This window comes from Seriola lalandi, unplaced genomic scaffold, assembly GCF_002814215.2.
Source record: "Seriola lalandi dorsalis isolate HSWRI2012SDOR001 ecotype SW California unplaced genomic scaffold, Sedor1 jcf7180002054561, whole genome shotgun sequence".
In the NCBI taxonomy this organism is placed as follows: Eukaryota; Metazoa; Chordata; class Actinopteri; order Carangiformes; family Carangidae; genus Seriola; species Seriola lalandi.
Genome location: NW_019525114.1, coordinates 280430 through 304192, shown reverse-complemented (window position 1 = coordinate 304192; position 23763 = coordinate 280430). Strand labels below are relative to the sequence as shown.

The 23763-nt window shown below is 41.6% G+C and overlaps 2 protein-coding genes across 2 annotated transcripts in view; one reads left to right on the top strand and one right to left on the bottom strand.

Annotated features, from left to right (window-relative positions):
• The first annotated feature begins 3310 nt into the window (after nucleotides 1–3310).
• On the top strand, nucleotides 3311–17497 carry LOC111662374 (uncharacterized). Its single transcript, XM_023416219.2, has 6 exons — nucleotides 3311–3703; nucleotides 5911–6134; nucleotides 7070–7172; nucleotides 7766–7861; nucleotides 8477–8991; nucleotides 9806–17497. The coding sequence occupies exons 1-6, from the start codon at nucleotides 3662–3664 to the stop codon at nucleotides 11223–11225; spliced, it is 2400 nt and encodes a 799-aa protein (XP_023271987.1). The 5' UTR covers nucleotides 3311–3661; the 3' UTR covers nucleotides 11226–17497.
• A 4978-nt stretch (nucleotides 17498–22475) lies between these two features.
• Nucleotides 22476–23763, bottom strand: part of LOC111662287 (zinc-binding protein A33-like) — a 2015-nt gene continuing 727 nt past the window's right edge. Inside the window, exon 3 of the mRNA XM_087176560.1 lies at nucleotides 22476–23760. Within this exon, the coding sequence (XP_087032686.1) occupies nucleotides 22938–23760 (823 nt within the window). The 3' untranslated portion in view covers nucleotides 22476–22937. The remainder of the gene's footprint in view (nucleotides 23761–23763) is intronic.

Sequence of the window (23763 nt, the reverse complement as noted above, 5' to 3'; positions counted from 1 at the left end):
ATGTTTCTGATGGCCCTGAGAACTCAACGCATTGCTAGATACCGTGTTTTCGCTTTGTGTTTTCTGTATTTTGTTGTTTTCTCATATATATAACACTTTTTGTAAATGCTGAACATGTTGTCAATTTGATAAGGATGTTTTCTTAATTTGCTTGTGTTTCGTTCATTTAGACGAGAATATTAATATAATTCCCACGATTGTACGATAAATAATAGGTTAGTTTAGCTTAGCACAAAGACGGGGAGCGAGCCAGGCCAGCTAACAAAATCTGTCTAGCAGCATTTATACAGCCCACCAATGTTATGTTATATATTGTTTCTTTATTCCATGCAAAAAATGAAGTGTAGAAATTACATGCTGTGGTATTATCGGGGGTTTATGTGGGACTTTTTCTTGGCCAGGTCATGGGCCAGGTGCAGTGCCTTGTTGGGGTCGCTGCAGGCTGCCTGGCAACCTCATATTGGGGACAAAACTCTTTATCCACCTTATTCCTTCCTCAACCTGTGATAACTTGTGTGAATTATGGTGAAGTATTACACCAGCTAACATAGCTTAGTACAACAAGGGGAACCAGTGTAAACAGCCAACCTGGCTCTGTATAGAAGTATCAAAATCCACCTACCAGTACCTCTAAAGCCCATTTATGAACACATTATATCTTGTTTGTTTAGTCTGTATAACAATGATTTGTCAGAGTCAGATGAGTGTATAACATTTTAACAACTCCTCTCTTCTCTCATCTGGACTTTGGCATGTCAGATCACACCGTTTAGAGAAATTTTAGTGAGGAAATCAGAATGAGTGAAATTTCAGCGTATATTTTATATTACAGTAATAATAAGGTATGTGGGCTGTAATGTAAGCCTGGCTGCACCTCTATTCCTCTTTACTTACACAATAAGACCAAGGTTGTTAACACCACTTTTCTCAAACATTAGTTTTGTTAGCCAGTGCTGAACCTCATAGGCACCCGGTATTTACAAAAATACTTAAGGTATAATTCATTTCTTCTCTCCTCTAAAATGCCCAATGGTTACTCCCTTGTTCCCTATAGTCTTTTTGTCTTCCACTGTGCCTACTTTTTTACTAAAAGTGCCAGTAGTAACTGGTTTTATTTTGGTGGTGCCTAATTCATATGACGAAAATACAGAATAATTAATTGGCTGTATTATTACGTGTTACCAGGAAATCAAACTAAAATTGTAAGAGTGAGGGGAACAAAAATGGAGAAATTGACGTATTAAGAAAAATGAAAATTAATTAATTAAATTATGCCCCTTGTAACTCCGGCCATGTTGGCAAGCAATCTGACGTTAGCTGCCACAGTTTTTATACACATCTTATTTCAAAGGCGGGTGGGCATTAATATGAATCCCTGGATGTACACTGTCCTCATATAGAAGCTTCTTGTGGCTTCTCAGCAACAGCAAGTGTGCTTTCCATTTTTAGACACAGACAGGTCTGTGTGTCGCATCTGAGGCTCTACAGTGTGTGTGTGTGTGTGTGTGTGTGTGTGTGTGTGTGTGTGCAACTCTGACACATGTTCACTCTCTCTCTCTCTCTCTCTCTCTCTCTCTCCGCCTCCGTACTTCATTACAGAAATGGCAGAGCTCAGGCATCCAGATGCACCCGTTGTCATCATCATCATCATCATCATCATCATCAGGACACACTCACACACACACACACACACACACACACTCACGATCTTCACTAACATCTGCAGTGACACAGTATCACTGGTATCACCAGGATTGTGCACCGTGACAGGTTTCCTCTGCACAGATTCGACTCTTCACATCTTAAAAAGATTATTCAGTGAATTAGCAAAGCCCCACACACACACACACACACACACACACACACACACACACACACATACATACATATTTGGCAGGCAAACTGGTTACCATAACAACCAAACAGTCAAAGCAGGGTCACTGAGAGTGAATCAGATGAAATGAAGCCTACATACGTGTGTGTGTGTGTGTTACTGCAGAGCAGAGGCTGTAACTCTGACACAGAAAATTCTGTGGCTCTGAAACATCTTCGTCTGTCTTCGAGTGTCCTCTCACTAGACACTGTATTTGGAGCCAGACCATTGTCCAATCAGAGTGCGAGTTGTGTTCACATTAAGGTGGGAAGGATGTACCTTGTTCCCTCTGATGTTTGTGATTCTCATAGACAGATAGAAATTCTTTTTAATTCCAAGTACACCAAGTTCACGCTCCCACTCCTAGTCGTACTTGGGAAGTTCAACTCAAGAGTTCAAACTCCCAAGACCAGGAGAAAGCAATATGCCTAATTGGCCATTTGCTAATCCTCCTTAAAGTGTGTCGACATTAATCTGGTTAAATTTGCGAATGCATCTCTTCATTTCAGCCTTCCATCCAGACTAAAAAGACAATTAAGTTAAGAAGACAAACTTATGTCGCCTCAAACTTTCTCTGGTTGTTCATTTTTAATGTCAACATATCTGAATACACCTCAGAGCTGCTGTCATTAACCTGGATTTATGTTGATTTTGTTAGTCGCATGTGTGTGTGCAATATTTGGCACCTGATGTAAGAGAGCAGTAGTTGAGTTAACAATGTTACAGTATCATCAGCAGGAGATTGTTTACTGTTCTGTCATAAGCTGGCTAGTGTAGAGTGCAGAGCTACTTCTAATATTGTAGTACAGTATTATAAATAAAAAGATGAAATGTTGTTTTTTGTTACATTATCCTTCCATCTTCCAGCTGACTAAATGTGCCACACAAAAGGCATTTGCTACTCGACAAGTAAAAAATACAACATGAGGGATTTGCATTGAACATTTGTGGTTAATAATGGGAGTATTTCGGGTGGAGCATGAGGTCTCAGGTCTGACTGTTCTTGGGTCCCTTCCAGTTTGGGATTCCCTTTTTTTTTTCTTTCATTATAATTTATTTGTCCACAATTGATTCAGATAGATGCTTCCAAATTTTGGACCCAATCAACAGAAACAGAAGACCTCTGGAGGACCTACATCTCCCAGCATGCCTTGAACAGCATCTAGTGGAAGTTCCTGGATGAATAGCGAGAAGATGGATGGTTGGATGGTGTGATTCTTGTGTTGCTGTGTGTACTGCTGCAGTACGGGCTGCCTCCTGCACATGTCGGGGCTTCACTGAGGAGTTTCAGTCAGGGAGGAAGACATCTAGAGGGAGACCTCTGTGTCTGATTGGCTGATGACCCTTAAAAGACCACCAATCAGACAGCATCCTCACTGTGTGACTGCGTGTGTTTCCCTCTCCGTCTCTGAACACACCGTGTCAGCTTGCGCATATTTTTATGTTTGCAGCTCTGCATGCATGCATGAGCGTGTGTGTGTGTGTGTGTGTGTGTGCAGGATGCTAAAATCTGGAGCTGTGAAGGAGGGGGAGGGGCGAGGATAGAGATACTGAAGAAATACATGAAAATAGAAAGAAAGAGGGATATATAGACTAGAAGAAGAAGAAGAGAGGAGGACAGTGAGGAGTGGACAGATGTTGAGGAGAGAGTGATAGTGAAAGGCAGACTGAGGAGAGATCGACGGAGAGAGTGAGGAGGAGGAGGAGGAAGAGACGATCTGCTGTAGGAAGCAGCAGTGTCGTTGATTTTCACAGGATCCAAGGCAGCTATCCTCTGTTGCCGTGACGATGGGCTGCTGGCTCTCCGGACCATGGATGGGTGACCAAATGGTAAGCGACCAGAGACCTGCCTCAATGTTATAAATGATGCTATGTGTGTGTTTTATGACGTTGCATTTGAAGAAGATGGAAACGAGCTCTGTATGGCCTGTTATGGTTCGTGTGTGTGTGTGTGTGTGTGTGTGTGTGTGTGTGTGTGTGTGTGTGTGTGTGTGTGTGTGTGTCTCTGTGTGAAGATGCAGATGCAAAATGGCATCATATCATAATTTGTGCAGGTCTCTGCATATGTGTGGATAATTAACCTAATTTGCGTGTGTTTGAATCTCAAACAGTTTAAATGTCCTTTTATTTTTTTAATATGTAGAATTTGAATGTTGTGTGCGAGGATGTGCTTCATATTTGTCATCTCCCTCTACTGAAGGCTCACAGTCGTTCTGCTGCTGTCCTCTGTCTCCACACACAGGTGCCATTTTGTGCTTCTCAGCTCATGTTGTGTGTGCGTGTGTACATGTGTGCGTGTCTGGTTGAGTGTAGCGGAGAGTGACTCATGGTTGTGATGTGCTGGAGTTAACAATACTGTTCATGCGTCTAATTCGATGGTTGCTGAGCTGCATGTGTGTGTGTAGGCGTGCATGAGTGTGTGAGGCAGGATGTGGTTTATGTTGGCTTGTAAGTGTTAACCCTTTAGTGCCAACATGGACACTGTGTCCATGTTCATCATATTTGACTTAAATCCAAAAATCCTAAGGACCGTTTGTCTGTGTGCAGGCAGAGCTGTGTTTTGTGACCCAGCTGCATAATGTCGACAAATTCAGAGTTTTTGGTCTATAGTGTGTTCACACTGTAAAAATACACTATAGATTAAGTGCAGTTAAATGGCAGCGTGGAAACTAATTGATTGTGGTTTTGACAGATGCTGTTTTCCCATAATGCATGGCTGGATTAAAGCATTCCTCTAGTGATTCTGTCCATCAATTCCAGAAAGTTGTTGGCAGACACAGATGAATAAAAGAATAGTGCAGCAGAGGCTTAGATAAGCTGACATTTAGTCCCTAGTATGGGTCAAACTCTTACCTTTCCCATAATGCAATTGGATAGCATTTTGTCATTAAACCCTACCTGCCTGGTAAACAGTCACTCCTTTAACACTCCACACTTCTAGTTTCTAATGCAGGCTCTCTGTTATACATTTGTAATCTCCCAACTCAAGCTGACATAACCCTGATGACATCACTAAAACATCATCACGATTATTTCTTATTATTAGACTATTAGAGTTATTATTAGACTTGACAAAACTGATCCAGAGCCACAGAAGACATACTTCTCTGAGTCTCTTTAATCAGTCGGGTTCCTATTTGACTAAACACCTGTATTGGGTAAATGCACCTTGTGAACACAATATATGCTGATATGATCAGAGAGTAAGTTAGGCCAGTTGATCCTGGTCTTGGTAGCAGTACTTATTTGTCTTTTTCCAGAGAAAATCCTATTGCTTTGTCCTCAAGACCAAAAAAGAAAATCTATGACGCTGTGTTGTGATCCACACCTCCAAAGTACAAGAAAACGTCATGTTTACTTCTAATAGCAGACACATAAAAATAGAAAGTGATGTGATGAATCATTTTTGTTCCTCAAAGACGCTGGAAATCCAGATATTACCTTCCATGTAAGATTCAGTGAATTCAACTGATTAAAAAAATCTTATAAATTTAAATACTGTCATAGATTATTCCAGCTCATTGATTTATAACGTTACCAGAAATGGCGAGACATTGAGTGTACATGTCATATATTGACCAATCCTAGCCAACAGTCATGCTAATGATGCTTTAGGATGTGCATTCATAGTGTTGCTGCATAGACCAATGATAGAAAAATACTTATTGAACATTTTGTAAATTATTTGATATTAAATGATTGACATCAAATCAATCACTAAACTTGTCTTAAGAAATTAGATATTTTCTGTTTGAGGCATTTTTTCTAAAAACATTCTAATCAAATGCTTTGACATAACTGGGAGATAAAATAGAGCTCCAGTAATCAATATTTTTTATAGAAACATTGAATCTTTTCTGTTTAATGGTAAAGTGTCTCAGGTGGCTGTGAACACAGATAATTCTCACCGACTCTGCAGATGGACACAAATGCGACTCCAATGGGACGATCATGCTGCGCTGTGTTTGCTGGATGTGAGAACTGGCTGGTGTTTGCTAAAGTCACATTGCTCTAATACCTGTGTGTGACTGTCTCAGATGAATGGGCGGAGTCTAGCACACCTGAGCCAGCGGGATGCTCTGCGAATCCTGGCAGCCAGTCAACGTCCAATCACCATGCAGATCAAGGCTCAGAGGGGGTGTGGCGCTGAGGCAGAACGGGGAACATGGGAGCCCCTCCCCCTCAACCTGCAGCACCTCAACCTGCCCCTCCCAGTGATGGGGGCGGGACTTAATGCCTCCAGCCCCTCCTACCAGGAGAGGTAAACACACACATAGACAATATGATGAGATCTCTATAGCCTAGAAAAAGTCTGATTTTTGTATAGAGCTGTTAGCCACTGTTTAATACCGGCCAACAACTAGCATCATCAACATGCTGTAGTTCTTACACACCAATGAGTCTTAATGACAGGTGCAGAGAGAACCAGGAATCCAGACTTAAACTGGGTAACATTAATTCAGCCGACAACGACAAAGAAAGTAATGTTATATATTGTCTGCAAAAAAAAGAAAAATCCAACAGAGTGTGATTTTCTGGTTCTTTCTCAGTCAACGTAAACCCAAAACCAGGACCAGGAATCATCAGGTCGCTGTAACCCCATGGACCTGAACAACTTGTGTAAAGAAACCGATGTCTTAGAACTCGGGAAAGAAGTAAATGGACATAAAGCAATCGTGATCAATAGGAATGATGCACAAAATTACCTTATTCAAACAGTAATAAGATCACAGATAGGACGGATGCTGCTTCTGTGCTGAACCACGTCTGTACAAAGAGCAGCATTTTCAAAACGTTTTGTATTTCCACCAACACCATTATGTGACACTATTTTTACATTTAGGCACTACATTGAAAGTTCTGAATAAACTACATTTTCATGGATAAAACAATGCATGTTTAGTTTTGGTTGAAAGGACAAAACAGAAAGAAAAAGATGTAATTTTTGTCTGTGCACCTGCAGTTTAAAACTGCTGAGACATAAATGTCTATGTCTGTGAGGCTCCACAAAAATGTAAACACACAGACTGTATGCATTGACTGCACATGTGAAAATATGTCAACCTGTGTAGTATAGCAGAACCATGTCCCTGTAAGTTTTGGAGTAAATCTTGGTCTTTAGTTCTGCTTAGTAACAGGATTTTAACGAGCCCTGAGTTTTGAAAATGTCTGCATTCTTCTTGTTGTATGTTATAGACATTATTACGGCCATCTGTCTCTGCCACAAGATCACTGTGATGTCGGACGGTACAGCTACCTGTCCAGCTCCCCACGGGACACTGTGGACATCGGTCACCAGGTGACAAAACAATTTGTGTTATGAGATTTAACTCTGGCTTCAACGATCATTTGCAATTGCTCTGAACTTATCACCGTCCTTTACATGACTCTGTCATGTGGTTTGTTGGTTTGTTCTGGGACCAACAGACTGGACACTAACAATTACCCACTCTGCATTAATCAAACAGGGCTGAAAAGGAGGGAGATTTTAAACACACTAATTACAAAGTAGAACGTCTGGCTGTATTTTTCTTTCCAAAAAAAATACCCAGACAGCTGTGACTGAACACTTGAAGTGTATAAAACCTGGTAAAATTTTCAGATTGTCACTTGAGTTGTCTCCATCAGTCATTACTAATCTATTTCTTTAGTGTCCATCTGTATGATCGGAAACAACACCTTTTATTTTTCTAAAAGATAGCTTAACACAGATTCCGTCTGTCTTTATGTACGGCCTTGTAGAGACGATATAAGGGTGTTTTCATAATGACAGTTTAGTCCAGATTTGACTAAGAATTCCTTAAATGAAAATTCAAATTGCATGGACCTATAAACATACAGACACTTTGTGCTGTTTTTCATTTTCTTTGTTTCACATCATGAATCCCTCAGGATCCAGAACTGACCGGTCGTCGACCAAAGGGACAGAACTGCCTGATGGGATGTTGCAATACCAACTTAGAAGACGCTAATGGCTGCCACAGTCAGGTATCCAAAACTGTGCTGTGTATCTTCTAGCTGGGGCTGCATATCATCATTTTCCAATACCTGTGTCAACAAGACACAGTTTCAGTACTGATACAGAAATTATGCTTTTTTCAATACCTTTCTCATTCTGTGTATGATGATGATGATGATGATGATGATGATGTATGACAGAAGCTCAGAGTGACGGCGGTTACAATTGATCCTTAAAAAAAAAATATTAGAAAAAACAAATTGATATCAATTATCAAAACAAATAGTTATTATGTCATTCAAATTATTCTCATTCAAGAAAAGAGTAGAGTTACCACTTCACATGTATTTCAGTGATTCTGCTGATGTTACTTTTGTGATTCAAGATTTTTAAAAAAATGGCTAAATAAATTGCAGCCCTAAATTAACACAATAAATAAATTGCAGCATTAAATTAACACAATAAGTATTTCAACAAGGAAATATTTGATCAGAGAAATGTAAACAGACCAGGAACCTGACCAAGAATTCACCACTAAACTAAACTAACAAAAAATAAAAAACAACAAAAAAAAGTTAGTTATTGTGTTTTGATGTGTGTATCTGTGTAAATGACCCTGTTACTGAGGATACCTGCTGTTGCAGACTGATGATGAGGACTTCATGCTGGAGAAGCCACTGGGCTTCCTGCCTCTCCACCATGAGCTGGACAGCGGTCTGGGCTGGACCGACGGCTCTCTCCACCAGGGGGACCTCTCAGGGCTGGAGACCGAGGAGGGAGGCCTGGAGGACTGTCATTCACACGGGGCCCTTGCCCCGGGGGGTTGTGGGGGCTTCGGAGGTGGTGGCTCTCCGTCCTCTGAGTCCTTTATCTCCTCGGAGCTCAGTGACTCTGGCTTCTACAGTGTTAGCACCGGGGAGTTCAGGCACTTCCAGAGGCTGCTGGAGAAGCGGATGCGGTTGTACAATGCCAGGTTGCAACATCAGGGCGAACCCTGCGAGAGGCGGGAGCGACGTGACAGTTGCCCCAAGAGTCACCGTGAGCTGCTGGAGGCCATCCCAGAGGCGCTGACCATGCAGCCGCAGTGTCAACGCCTGCAGCTCGGGATGGAGGAGGACGCTGGGCCAGTCATGGACCTCCCACCCCGTGGACTCTTCAGGTAGCAGCTGACAGAATAACTGTCCCTGCAAAATGACAGACCAGGTGTAGCTAGCAGATAAAGTTTCATAGCAACACCGGCTGGTTTCACAAAGTTTGTAGAAAATATCACTCAATCAATGTTTTTCTAACAATGCTGAGGAATTAGAAGCAACATTATACTAACCTTTTGGAACATGTATAGATTGTTTTCTGTACACGCTTAATAATAATTTTATGTTCCCAAAGTAATGGCATTTCAATTTTTTATGTTTTTAATGTTTTCTACAAGGTGCAAGTCAATGTTGAGCCTTTTAAAATCAGTCTAAACTAATAATATGCCCATTTCAAAACCATTTTACATCAGCTGGCAGATGAATGCAGCATTCAATCTGCCAAACACTGACTGTAGAGAGGGCCATTTGCATTTTTACATTATCTGAAGGCCACCATAGATTCTCCTACATGCTTCGAAAGGGAGTGATGTGGTGAGGCTTAATCAGTTGGATGCAGTCTGCAACCTAACCACTAGATGCCACTAAATCCCACACACTGGTCTTTTAATTCAGATTATCTCTGGTGCAGGTCATCCATGGTTTAAAACTATTTTGAATCAGTTAATCAGTGGTTCACTGATAACCAAACTAGTCTAAACCAATTTAAAAACAGTTACCAGAAGTTTCATGTGCAATTTCTTGTGCAATAGATGAACTTAAATAACTGAAGTTAATTTATTGTGAAGTCTGTTTTTATGAAACCATACCCTGACTTCTGAATATCTATGTCCTCAAACATGTTACAATGCTGTTTGTTGACTTTCATGTTTGCATTTCCAGGGTTTCGTCAGTCCAGTTCCATAAAGCTGACCGACCCTGTTTGAACCGTCACAGCTCCAGCAGTGGAGCCCTCTTCAGTCCTTCTCACACCCATGCTGCAGTCTCACGAATGACTGCCCCGGTCCTCTCCACCTGCAGCACACCCTCCAGCCACAGGAGACCAATAGTGCCAATGCAACAGCACCACCAAGGCTCCAGCTCAGTAGGGATGCTGAGGAGAAGCCGAACGCTGCACCATCGGCCCCCTCCACAGGAGTACCGCCGCAGAGCCAGCCACCCAGCTTCCCCTTCCTACTGCGCAGCAACCCTGCACCACTGTGGAGGTGTCGCGCCACATAACGTCCTGCCGCCAGGTCTGCCAGAGGAGGGTGAGCTCGTGGCCAGTGTGATGTCTTCCCACCCAGCAGCCCTGACCCTCTCACCCCAGCAGCATCACACCGCTCTGGGGCATATGAGGCCTGCCAACACCCATGAGCGGTGCTACGACAACTCTAACAGTCAGATCGCTCACCATGACTGGTGGCACTCACAAGAAAGAACCTTGATTCCTGAGCCAATGCTGACAGAAATGGACAGAGAGATTGAGAGGGAACTGGAACAGAAAGAGCTGGAAAGGGAGAGAGAGGCACAGATTCAGGAGGCGATGGAGAGAGAGAGGCAGCAGGAGCTGGAAAGGAGCCGGGCCAGGGAGCTGCAGCACCTCCAGAGTCTGGGCCACTCTACTCAGTCTGGAGATGTCAACGACACCTGGCCGAAACCAGCCAGCCGACAGTCCCAGGGCAGTGGGGGAGGTAGAGGACTCTACAGCACACTGGAGGGCCACACAGGTGCTGGTGCTGCTGCTGGATGGGAAGCAAAGAAAGGACATATGAATGCGAATTCAAGTCCGAATCCCAGTTCTGGTCTACAGCCAAAACTTAATCCAATTTCCAAACCCAATACAACCTCACGGATCTCCAGGAACCAGCTCCTGAGAGACCGGGCGTCTCAGCTGGCAGATGAACGCAGCGGGATGAGCACTGATGAGGAGACCAACACTGACATGTTGATGGGTCGGTACTGGAGTCGAACAGAGAGGAGGGAACACTTCCTGTTGGCTCGTGAGCAGAGGCAGCAGCAGCTGCAGGCCAGAGGAGTGATTGTACGAGATGCTGTCAGCAGGGGAGGAGCCATCGCAGGAGGAGGAGGAGCCTCTTTTGGAGATGGAGGTGTGCTGGACAGCAGAGGAGTTGGAGCTTTTGCAGAGGGACGATGCAACACAGTCCTGGAGCTGAGTCACAAGAAGTTGAGTCGTCTGAGGAACAGGAAGCTGTTGGATGACTGGACAACAGTAGAGGAGCTGTTGACTCATGGAACCAGGTTGAACAACCAGGAGGACATGCTGTGTCCCAGCTCCCTGCTGACGGTCACCACTGTCTAACTGCATGGACACCACATCTAACTGTAACTCTGTGTGTGAGTGTGTGTGATGTTAAGATAAAAATACATTTTTGCAAATCCACTCATTCTGTCTTTTCAGAGTGAAAAGAAAGGATGGATATCAGTTGAATTTCTTGGATATGTTTAGACTAGCTTAGCAAAAAGATAGGAAGTAGGGGAAACTGCTCCCTCCATCACAAGAGAGAAAAAAAAATCTACCTTCCAACCCCAAAGCTGTCTGATTTAAACAAACTGCTTTGACCCTTCCCCAGCCACCAGGGGGTCCTAAACAAATTGAAATGCAACTTACCTTTGGTCTTTACATGGAGCTAGGCTAGCAGGTCCCCCTACTCGTAGTCGCTGTGCTAAGCTAAACTAAACATGTGCTGGACCCTGTTCCTCATAAACAGCTGAAGGAATCCTGGATGTTATCCAGCTAAATAATCCTGTTAATTCTCATCCATCTAACTTGGATTAGGTTATTTTATACAAATTATACGTTCAGCGTCATCATAGCCACAAGGGTCTGGGTGATGTAAATTTTTTCATCAAGTTAACTCAAGCCCAAATTGTACTTTATGCATCTGCAAAGCTACAAGGGTTTGAAAGGGTATTCACCTATAACACAGGGTTACTGTTTGCCATCTGCTGTTTGTGTCCTTCAATGTTGTAGGGACTTCAGCCATCAGCATACAAAGCACAGGGTCCCCTTCATCTCTCTACATGAAGGTCAAAGATGAAACTGATCCTCATCTTCTCATATGACTCTGGAAGACAGAGATCAGCAGGATTTACGTAAATGTCAGACTGTTCCTTTAATGAATGTCTGCGAGAGAGGGAACTTCACTGTCATCGCTGTACATCACCTCAACTGATAGCTTTATGTGTGGGTGTGTCACCACTGTACAGCACTCCCGACAAAATGTGTGTGTCAGTGCATGACGCTTGTAATGACAAACAACTGAACAAGGTCAGATGAGTGTGTTTGCATCATGTGTTTCATGCAACATCTTATGCGCCATTTATTTCACAGAATTTTAGACAAAATTACAAAAAAATTGGGTTTGGACACAAATCCTCAAACAGACAATGAGATTTTGGGGAGCAATACTGTTCTGCGTGATGTACCTGGCTGTGCACTAAAGATAGATCACACACAACTTCTTTTACATCAGGACCACAGAACACATCAACTGTAGCAATGCAGACAATGACAACTGAGATTTGATACCAAATCCTGAATGGTTTTTTATAGAAACTCTGTTTACAATTAAAATATCAATCGGTGGGAGCTTTTGTAACTCAATGATAAGAAACGATCGGACTCACTTGCTTGTGCAACACTAGTCATACTGTGATGATCGTGAATGGGGAACAATGTGCCACAGATGTTTGCAGTGGATTTCGATCACAGCTTTAATCTGTAAAATCAGCTGCTGTAGTGTTTTATGCTGCATTCACGTCTTATTTTTCAGGCTGCACTTAAATGCAGCTGAGTTACAAAACATGTTCACGCCAATCTGTAATTCTGAGTTGGAGGTTTCAGGAATTTCTGACATCCACATCTTACTTAGTGAAAAAATCTAAAGAAATGTAAAAAGATAAATCAATTTAATTTACCTGGAGCTACTACGACACTATATACTCTAACAATCTGTTACTATATAATAAATGATAAGGTTTATGATATTACTTTGACTAATATAACTTGCTATTTTAATAGTGTCATATTCATAATTCAATATTTTATTTTCGGCTCCAACCCATTCGATTAAGCGATGTGATCAGATTAGAGGAAATGGATGGCAGCAACTTGTTTGGAGCTAGCTAGCCAAAGGCATCGTGCTGCCACCCAGTTAAAATGCAGAACACCACCACAGCTGGGCAGCAGTTGCAGCTGCTGCAGCAGCACCCTGTCTGAAAGTGCCATAATGTGTGAATGACCCACAGTCATAACAACGGGAGGTTTTCTCCCATTCTTACTGTTCTGCTGTTCTGGCGTGAATGCAGCATGAACTCTTTGGCCCTTCATGGCTCATGGCTCCCCGTTCCTGCTGATGTCTTTACTGTTGGCAGGATGTTTACAGATCTACCTTCCCAGGTACAGCTTCTGCATGTTTACTGAAATCTGCAGCGATGTGTTGACTGAGAAAAGAGGATACACCTCAAATCAACTTTACATTAGGTTGTCCAGACTGCTGCAGCGTCTGTACAGTCAGGACAGACGGAGCTCCAGTCAGCGTTGTTGACATTCCACTACAAGCAGGTACAGTGTGAGGAAATCTGAAATCTACCGATTCCAGGTCTGCAGTTCGGGGAAATGTGCAATAATACCTCAAGCTAGTTTTAATATGACAATGACAGTGTTGTGTGCGCTACCTGTCAGGTTTCCATCGAATGCAGTAATGAATTTTAAATCAAACACATGCACAAAAGTGTCGAGTCACAACAAGTGCAGAGTAATCCTAGAATCTAAAATAGCAAGAGGAAAGGTTATGTAGATATTTACATTATTCTCTACATTGTTTTCCATGAGAGGGACCTAAGAAAACAACTTTTTGCACATCATTTTTTATACCTTAAAGTTTTCCCTACCTTTCTGTACCAGGGACCGAGGCCAGTGGAACGACTGTAGATAGAACGACAGTGTGTGTTGATGTTTTCTTTATAAACTATCATAGTGATTTATGGAGGAGTAAAAAAAATCAGTTTATTGTCATTGTGTTGAAGATATTTCAATATTTTTCTTGTGATGGTTACAAAACCAATGTGAACAGTTTTCATGATCTTTAAAATATACTTCATTTACTTAAAAGCTGGCTTTAAAAAACTTTGATTTACCATTTTCAAAGAGTGGACACAAAATGTGAATATTATTGTCTCTTTACATGGCTAAATTGAATTTTACTGTTGTTTTGTGTCTTTATGACATGTACATATTGATTTTGTCAAAAGGTGCAGATGAGGTTGAATTTAGCAACAGGACACACTGATGCCATCAGACGCCTCCAATGGTTTATCATGTGATTCTGTAGGTTTATAGCTGTGTTATGGAGGCTGTATATACAGCGCAGAGATTAACATTGTAGTATTAGTATGTTTAACACTCACAATATTGTCAAAGTTCATAGAAAGTGGTTCAGTTTGTTCTGAATGTTACATGTGGCATCCATAAATTATGAGTACACTCAAAAAACTGCTGGGTTAAAAAATAACCCGACCTTAACCCCACCGCTGGGTTAATATGGGACAGAACACACACTGGGTTGATTTGACCCAACTGCTGGGTTTTACTATTTAACCCATTTGTTGGGTTGTTTATTTGACCCAACCTAGAGTGAAATTAACTATATTGCTGGGTTATTTTCTGTCTCATTATCTTGCCACTTTTACATTTAATAAATAATGTAATAATAATAATAATGATAACAATTATTATTATTATTATTATCATTATTATGATTATGTATAATTTCCCATAATCATACAAAGACATACTTTACAAAAAGAGGCCACAAAATGTTGATTTTTACATGTTTGTATTGTCTTGCAAATTGCATTTAACAAGCAACTCATCCAGAACAGCTTCTTCAGTAAAAAAAAACAAAAACCTTGCTAACATGTTCATATGATGTTTTTATATAATACAGACATATGATTTGTGAAATAATCAGTCAACACCATGAATAAGTGTTTCCACCTTGAACTGCAGTGAACCAATGACACTCACAAAAACAGATTCGGACAGCCAGAGTTTGATACGTCACAAACCTAAGGAACCAATCCTGTGAACTTGTGAGGACGGGAGGGCGGGGCTAAATAAACCTGAAACCTTGTCAGTACAGAGAGAGAGAGTTAGCATTAGCACAACCACTAACACTGTGTCAGCCACTGCCAGTTACAAGCTAACAAACAATATAAACAAATAAAAGATGCTAACTACACTAACCGTTCTGATCCGTCTGCTAGTCTCTGGTTCTGGTCTCAGACTCCTCATCTGAGTCTGGGTCTGACTAAAGCTCAAACATGTGGCTGAGTCTCTGTAATGTTTTCTCCTCTAACCATCTTGATACTCTTTCACCAGTCACCGAAACCTTGTCAGTACAGAGAGCAAGAGTTGGCATTAGCATATCCATTCACACTGTGTCAGCCACTGCCAGTTACAAGCTAACAACATAAACAATTAACTAGGCTAATCGTTCTGATACCTCTTCTAGTAGCTGATTTTGGTGAACATACACTCCTCAAAAACTCCTGAATCTGTGTCTGACTGAGGCTTAAACATGTGGCTGAGTTGACAGGTGCAACAGTAGCGCATAATCATGGAGAGCCATGTTTATGCGCTACTGTTAAACCTCTCAACCTAGTGCAAGCAGCGGTGGTGGGTGGGGGATAAGGCCTGATCCAGAGTTTTCAATGAGGAAGTAAGCCTACATGTGTTTACAGCCCCAGTTTTTTCACTTTTTATGTTGGAAAACCATGTTAAACTAAATATGAATCATAGCAGAGTATGTTAACATTGTTTTACACATGTCAAATAACCATTGTTATGAATTATAAATAAATGGCACACATCCATGCTTGTGCCCAAGAATAACAACCATAAGAATCACAAAACATTGCAACACGCTTCTAAGTTATGGGAAGAAACTGTTCTCAAAAACCTAACGGGCGACGAGTCATGCCCATCAATGCTATAAACAGCATGGCGAAGGAACTCCCAGGTGGGGGGGGGGCACTGTTTGGTGTAATTGATATCAAATATAAAGAATGCCTTGATGCAAACATCAACAGCTCCCAGCAAAGAGTCTGATTCCATGACGTTGCCTGCAATGATGGTGAAGGCCTGGTATGTCGCTTCATCCCCAAGGCACAAAATGTGTAGCAATGGTTGATGGGGCTCTGCATACAGCAAATTCTCTACCAAGTTGGTCCCCATAGCTAGCTAGTTAATCAATGTCAATAAAATAATAATAAATATAAAGATAAAAAAAACCCCACTCTAACGCCTATGATCCCCTTTTATATATTTACAGAGTTTAAGGCCCAACTGTTACCACAAATTATTAAAAATATAGGTTAAGTATTCATATTAACGTACAACTCTGCCTGTCAGAGATGCATCCACAATGTTCCAGAAAGTGGAGAAGCGGGAAAATGAATGAACCATCTGCTGGGTCAAAATAATTCAACCAAGTGTTTAGCTGCAAAGAGCCCTTCACAAGCGTTTGATCCATCATGAACAACCCAACTGTTTGTTTACAGTACCCGAAACAACCCACAATTTTGACCGAGCATTATTAACCCAACAATGTGTTTACTTACAGAAACAACCCAGCACTTTTCTGAGTGTAATAACAGCTAAAATGACCATGTGCGTCGTGGAGCTTCTGGCCTCGTCGACCACTTCCACCGCTGTCGGCTGAGCTGACTCTGGAGCGCACGCTCACACACTGACCACCTGAGGACACACAGCAAAATCTCCGTCAGTACGGTGTACACAGCAACACAACAATAAAACACTGTCCTCGACCGCTAGAGTGTTACTATAGCAACACTGTTGTGTTGTGTAGTGTTGCTGTGCATTGTTAAAAACACTACGACATTTCAGATCAGTCTTCTTGTTCTTTGTCTTCTCCAGAGTCAGATTCAGTTTCATCTCCGAGTGTCAAACACAGACATGGGTCTAGGACGTGTTTAGCCCTGCTAAGCTCAAATACTGGAAGAAGGAAAAAAACAACAACAAACAAACAAAAACAACTCCAAAGCTGTACAATTTAAAAGTTTAATATTTTTATTGAATGGATAAAGACACTGAAATATAACAATGAGAAGCTGTGGTTTTATAGGATATGTTAATCTGAGCTGGCACAAAGACTGGCACCAGGGAGAAACTTTTTGTTTATTTCCATCAAAAACGGAATAATGCTAGCAGCACTGTGAGCTACACGCTAACTGCTTACAATGACATTAACATGGTGATGTTTACTATGGTCACCATCGTAGTTTAACGTGTTAGCATGCTAACGTACATGTAAATATACTGCTGAGACTGATGGGAATGTTATTAGTTTTGGAGTAACTGACCAATATACAATTTTGAGCTTTTTCGTTTGATAAAAAGGGTGTCTTTAAAATCATTACAGTTCAAGAGGGTGCCATGAATATTGGAACCAAATTTTATGGAAATCCATCCAATACAGTAGTTGTTGAGATATTTCAGTCTTGACCAGTGGTGGCAGACCAAATCACATTGTCATCTCTTGAGGCAAATGTAGAAAAAAAAAACACTTTTTACCAACTCCAAAGTAGCTAACGAGTTAGTCATGCAATGCACCATAATAAGATTTTTACTTGGAAGACATTTTGATATGTCATAGTAGGAAAAGCATAGGTATAAATAATAAAATTAGGATTGACTGAATTTCACATAGATAATTAGGGACCTGGCATTCTGGTTAACTGCCATACTGTCATGTCCTACTGGGACGCTTCAATAGAGCAGAGCCAATGTTAAATGCTGTTAGTAACGACTGTGCTTTCCCTTCTGTGTCAAAATTTCCTCTGTGAAAAAGGCAAATAGAAAGCAAAAAGTGAAAGCAGGACTCCAGGGTTTTAATCCACAAGACAGAAAACCTAATTAAAAATCCCTGTGATGAATCCCAGGATTACAAAAGCTGTATTAAAAGTTGCTAGGGAGCAGTTATCTTAATGTTCATCATTTTGATTGAAAACGTATGTTGACTTAATTGCTGTTTATTCTTTAACCTGACTTACATCAACCTGGGCGACTGCAAACATCTCATTCATTCTTGGCAACAATTTGGTGTTAATTTTTCTTCCCATGTTCCTATCTGTAATCCCACCCACACACACACACACACAGATGAAACAGATATCCATCTTCTCATCTGACTCTGGAGAAGACGGGAGAGCATGAAGATTTATAGAAATGTCAGACTGTTTTAAAACACTTTAAAACACTGAGACTCAGAGAGAGGTGGAATCCAACCTCCACCTGGTTTGTTTCCACGTTTTCCCTCTCTCTCAGCTGTGACTCAAACAGTTTGAATAATGGATGACAAAGAGGGAATTTTTTCTCTCCACCCGCCCCCCATCACTCTCTTTGCTTACGTTACACAAGGACTCAGAGAGCTGAAAATAGCGCTGCTGTCCTCATGTGATGTGGAATTAAAAGCACACTGGAGCGGAGACGCTTGCTGCCGGGGAACTCAACACTTGTTTTACTCCATCTGACAATCCCTCCATCCAGTCTGCAACACCACCTCCATCTGTCTGTGCAAGGGTACTTTTCATGACAGCAAGCCTTTTGGAATATGATGACGTACATGTGATTGTAATAAAGAGATTTTAATTAGCTATGACGTTGTGGTTTTCACCGATTGTAATGTGTTGACAACAAATTCCTGAAATGTGGAAAATAATTCTGGTCAGACATGAGCAGTAAACTCTGAGTTGCTTTAGTCATTACCTAACAACAGATTACCATGAACAGTCCCTTCCTCCGTTACTGGCCAGGACCCACATGACTTCACTGTACATAATACATTAACATAAACATTAATGTATGGTGGGTCATTCCTTTTTTGACCATTACATAAATATATCATGGACCTATTTTTTGGTTGTTGCCAAGGTTTGGATAAAAGCTGCTGATATCAATTATCCACTTAAAGAAAATGGTTGGTCTCTTTCCTGTACATACAGTAAGTGATGACAATATCTGATCATGTTATAAAGATGCAATTCATTCATAAAAGTAACACTTTTCTTCCAAGAACAAAACTAGTAACGGCTTCACCGTTTCATGTCTCTGCCACTCAGACTAATTTTAGATTATATCCCTGTTTATACAGAATCATATAAAACATTAACCATTTGTGTGAAATTTTGTCATAATTTCTATGTGAAGTCTTGAGTTATGGCTAAAAAGTGTCTAATCAGGTCGTTCTTGAGTCTAAGTGAATGTTTCCGCCAAATTTGAAGAAATTCCTGCACGGCGTTACTGAGCTATCGCTTTCAAAACAATGTGACAGACAGACAACCCAACAACATAACGCCTGGCTGTCGCCGGTACGGACACATGAATAAAAGAAAGCACAAATTACAAATGAATCCTCACATACAGTAACAGCATTGGGCCCAATGGAAACTATAACATTTTTACCTGGGAAACAGTCAGTGTCCAGTCTTTGCACTGCGCTCATTTTAACTTTCCATCTCGGTGTTGAAGAGTTTTTAAGAGCTTTTCAAGGCCATGGTGAACGCAATTTAAGAATATAATTGAAAAGAAAAGCAGTAAAATAATGATTCAATTACTGTCTTTGTCATCTTTGAATATATGTACTTTTTCAGCAGTAGCCACTGTCCACGACCTCCTCAGCAGACAGACACCGACGAGAGCAGCTGGTGAACATAGTGGAGCATTAAGAAGCTAAAGAGACAGATTTCCCTGAGGAGCTGGTGGAGACCAAACACAGAGCTGAAAGAGAGGGAACACTGGACTGACATCATCATGAGACATCAGGTGACACAAACACCACTCCAAATGCAACAAATGAAATATAATTATAAATTATGTCAATCAAAAGGTATAAATGAAGACAGAAGAAGTTGTCCTCCTGTCTTCTCTTCATCTCTTCAGGAGGGGAGTGGTGCTGGAGCGAGGGGAGGACAAACAGCACTGGATGAGAGGCCATGCTGTTCATCGCCTGGAGGAGGAGGAGGAGGAGGAGGAGGAGGAGGAGAAGGAGGAGGAAGCAGACCCCTGCTGGAGGGCCCAGGCTGCTCCTCCGGGACATTGAACACAGACTGTTTTAGGATTTTCAGCTTTCATTAAAAGATAAATCACAGAACAGATTACAACACACCAACACAACTTTATGACAAACTCTTACCACTGAGTCCTCAATTCAATTCAAAGAGCTGGACGTTGGTCTGAGCCATCAACCTCGGGTCGGCCAGCACTGCCTCTCTAATGGCCACATGCTCCTTGAGTATTATTTTGCTTTTGACTATAATTAAACAAAATGTTCAATAAAAAAAAATAATACGTGTGGAAGACCGCGGATGTACCTGCAGCACAAGTAGCAGCTGTAAAAGAGAAGGACCAAGAGCGCCTTAAGCACCTAGGCTGTAAGTTTGTCATGAACCCTCCATCTGCCAGCCGTATGGGTGGAGCCTGGGAAAGGCAAATCAGAACAATAAGAAGTGTGCTGACATCTATTCTGGATCAGTCATCCAGAAGGCTTGATGGGTCATCTTTGCGAACTTACCTTTACGAAGTCATGGTAATCACAAACAGCAGACCTTTAACAGCTCACTTACTCAATGATCCAGCTGGGCCACAGCCTCTTACACCTGGTCATATTCTGACAATGAAGTCTTCAGTTCTCTTGCCACCACCAGGAGAGTTCGTCAAGGAAGACCTGTATCTTCACAAAAGATGGCGCAAAGTGCAACATTTAGCCAATGAGTTCTGGTCTAGATGGAAGAAAGAGTAGCTGTTAAACCTGCAACAGAGACAAAAATGGCAAAAGACGCAAAGAAATGCAAAGGTTGATGATATAGTGATTGTGCAAGACGACACTGCACCATGGAATGAGTGGAAACTGACCAAGGTCACTGAAGTATATCTGGGTAAGGATAGATGAAAAAGGAAAACGTCTCAGCAAACCAACTTATCTGGAGCGGCTTGTCCACAAGACGGTTCCCCTGCTTGGAGCCGAGTAGTGCTGCTGTCTGTCTACCTTTCTTTTCTTTTCTTTAAGGATGTTCTTATTTGAATCCTACACTTAAGTTCATTAGAGAAATCACAGGTAATTTGGTGGGAATGTAGCTGCCATCAGAGATAGTCATACAATTTAAGTTCATTTAATCATTTAAGTTCAAAATTAGAATAATTTCATGTTTGGATAAAAATATTTATTTGGTTTATTAACATGATTATTAGTTAGAATACACGTAAAACATACATGAAAAGGAGCTGTGTAATATTTGACAGTGGAACAAATCTTCTTTGCGTTGTTGTGTGTTGGGTTTTTGGTTAGTGTCGCGCTGAGCAGGAGCACGGGTGAAAAAGTGTTTGGTTCCTCAGAGAGGATGGAAAAAGGTCTCTCACTGTATTAAGTGTATGAAGCTGAATGAAGACTCAAAAGGCTGGAGGTTCATTTTCTTACCCCCTTTAGTTCACGCAGCCAATGAGGAATGCAAGTCTATTTTATTTCTATATGTTTGTAATTATCGAGTTCACGTGATAACTGCATGTTACCTTACCGAAGCTTCGATGCTAATTATTCATTATTTAAGTGGCTTTCGTCTTCAAGTTAAATAATTATTTAAGATTTATTTTGTTTGTAAAATATGTTTCATAGTAAATGATTATTCTCTGTGAGAATTTATGTCTGTAAATTTATAATTTCGCATTTTGTATTCATCCAGTTCTCACGGCATGTTGACGGTATGGATGCAATAAATCTACAAGAACGCCTTGTGTTCGTGTTGTAACTGGAGGGAGTAACAGTGATCAGTTTTAACTTGTTTGCAAAACACCTCTGGCTTTTCCAGATGTTGCTCTCCAGACTTCAGACTTGACTTCAGTGATGAGGTCAAAGGTCAGGTTTGTTCTGGTGACTCTTCCATGTGGACCTTGATCGGCGTCCACCTGTGGTTAATTCAGAGAGACCTCACACCTGTCTATGTCAGGTCTCACAGATCAGGGTTGAAACTCACCAGCAACATCTGTTGGTTAAAACGCTTCGTTGACCACCCAGCCTCGGGTCGATGGAGCACAGCTGGCGAGCGCTCTGTCCTCAGTAACGCCATTAGAACAAGAACAGCCACAGTCAGAATGGTCATCGGACATAAAGGGACAAAAGCCATAAAGGTTGAACTGTCCCTCTCTGTCTGTGTGCTGGACATTTCCCTAAAGGACTCAGACTGTGAGAAACAGGATTCTCTGGTCTGATGAAACCAAGACTGAACTGTTTGACCTCAGTTCTGAGCGTCATGTCTGGATGAGACCAGGTACCGCTCATCACCTGCCCATCACCGTCCCAACAGTGAAGCATGGTGGAGGCAGCATCATGCTGAGGGGGAGACTCACCTCAAAGGTGAACAGCTACAAGATTTTCATCCTGACGAAACACATTCTTCTGGTTTTTATTAAATCTTTTCTTTTTTTCTTTTAACCAAATTTATTAAGTGACAAAATGTTGGTTTTCTTACAGAGTTTAAGGTTTGTGAGACTTTGCTGCCTCCTTTAATCAAATTGTACATAAAGAGAGAGACAGATACAGTCTGTGGTTTGTTGAGACAAATGCACAAATGAAGTGAACATTTCTTTCACTTGACAAAACTTTATTGACATTTGTAACTCTTATAACACACAGGTAATAGTTGCACTATTTTCACTCTAAATTCTGCAGTTTATCATTTAAGTCATTTCAATTAAAATCAGTAACATGGTTCAGTTTGGGTGGATTACTGAACAGGCCCAGGAGCCCTTTATTATTCCCACTGGTCACCCAGCTGCTGGGAGTCATTTCATACTGGAAACCATTCAATTGTGGTTTGATTAAAGATTTAGTTTTTCATCATTTAAAGAGAAAATGGGCAGCTTCACAACTTAAATTCACTGACTTTTCCCTTTAAGACATAAACAACATTATAAATATGATCATCCTCTTTATCTCTAACTGCTCTGTTCCACTGTCACGGAGACCTTCAGTGGTGAGACCTTCAGTTCATCAGCAGTTCTAATGTATGGAAACAGCTTCTCAGTGAAAGTGTGTGTGAAGGTGTGTATGTGTGTGTTAGTATCAGGATCAGAGAACGACAATCTTCCTCTGTTCCAGTCCAGATTCACTCTGATCCTCTGGAGCTTCTTCTTCACTGACAGAACAGTGGATGAAGCTGGTGGTGACCATGCTGAGTATTTACCTGCATGGCAACCTATTCTCCAGAATCCAGACCATATGTTTCTCTTCCTCTGCACAGACTCTGCTAACACACCCAGTGACCAGTATGTATTGTCTCCAACTTCAACGTCCCAGCTGTGAGTCCCTGAGTTAAAACCCTCAGAGCTCAGGACAATGTGGTATTTATCATTCCTCTCTGGATTGTCAGGAAGCTGCTGTTTCTCTCCAAATCTCACACTGGTCAGATCCTCAGACACGATGAGTTCTGGATGAGCAGTGTTTGGATCCAGAACTACAGGACTGTAGGAGACCATGTCCTTCATCTTGTTCCAGATGTTGAAGGTCAGGTTACCCAGATGTTTGGCCTGGTCTATCAGAGCTCCTGAGTCCAGCTGTGGATCATCCAGCAGGAGGCGCTGCTGGACTCTTCCCACTGTAACCTTGTAGTTCTTCAGGAATGAGACGTCTTCAGCTCTCAGCTCGTCCTCTGTGGCTCTGACTGTGTGTGACAGAGCTGCTATCTCTCTGCTCAGAGCCTCCATCTTCTCCTTCATCATCTGACTCTTCTGCTCCTCTTCCTCCCTCAGAGCAGTGATCCTG

What these genes read in the sequence shown, in the direction of transcription:
- LOC111662374 (XM_023416219.2), top strand. Translation starts at nt 3,662, where the DNA reads ATGGGCTGCTGGCTCTCCGGACCATGGATGGGTGACCAAATG. An exon ending in CATGGATGGGTGACCAAATG is followed by an intron (nt 3,704 to 5,910) that starts GTAAGCGACCAG and finishes TGACTGTCTCAG; the next exon opens with ATGAATGGGCGGAGTCTAGC. An exon ending in CCACCCCGTGGACTCTTCAG is followed by an intron (nt 8,992 to 9,805) that starts GTAGCAGCTGAC and finishes TTGCATTTCCAG; the next exon opens with GGTTTCGTCAGTCCAGTTCC.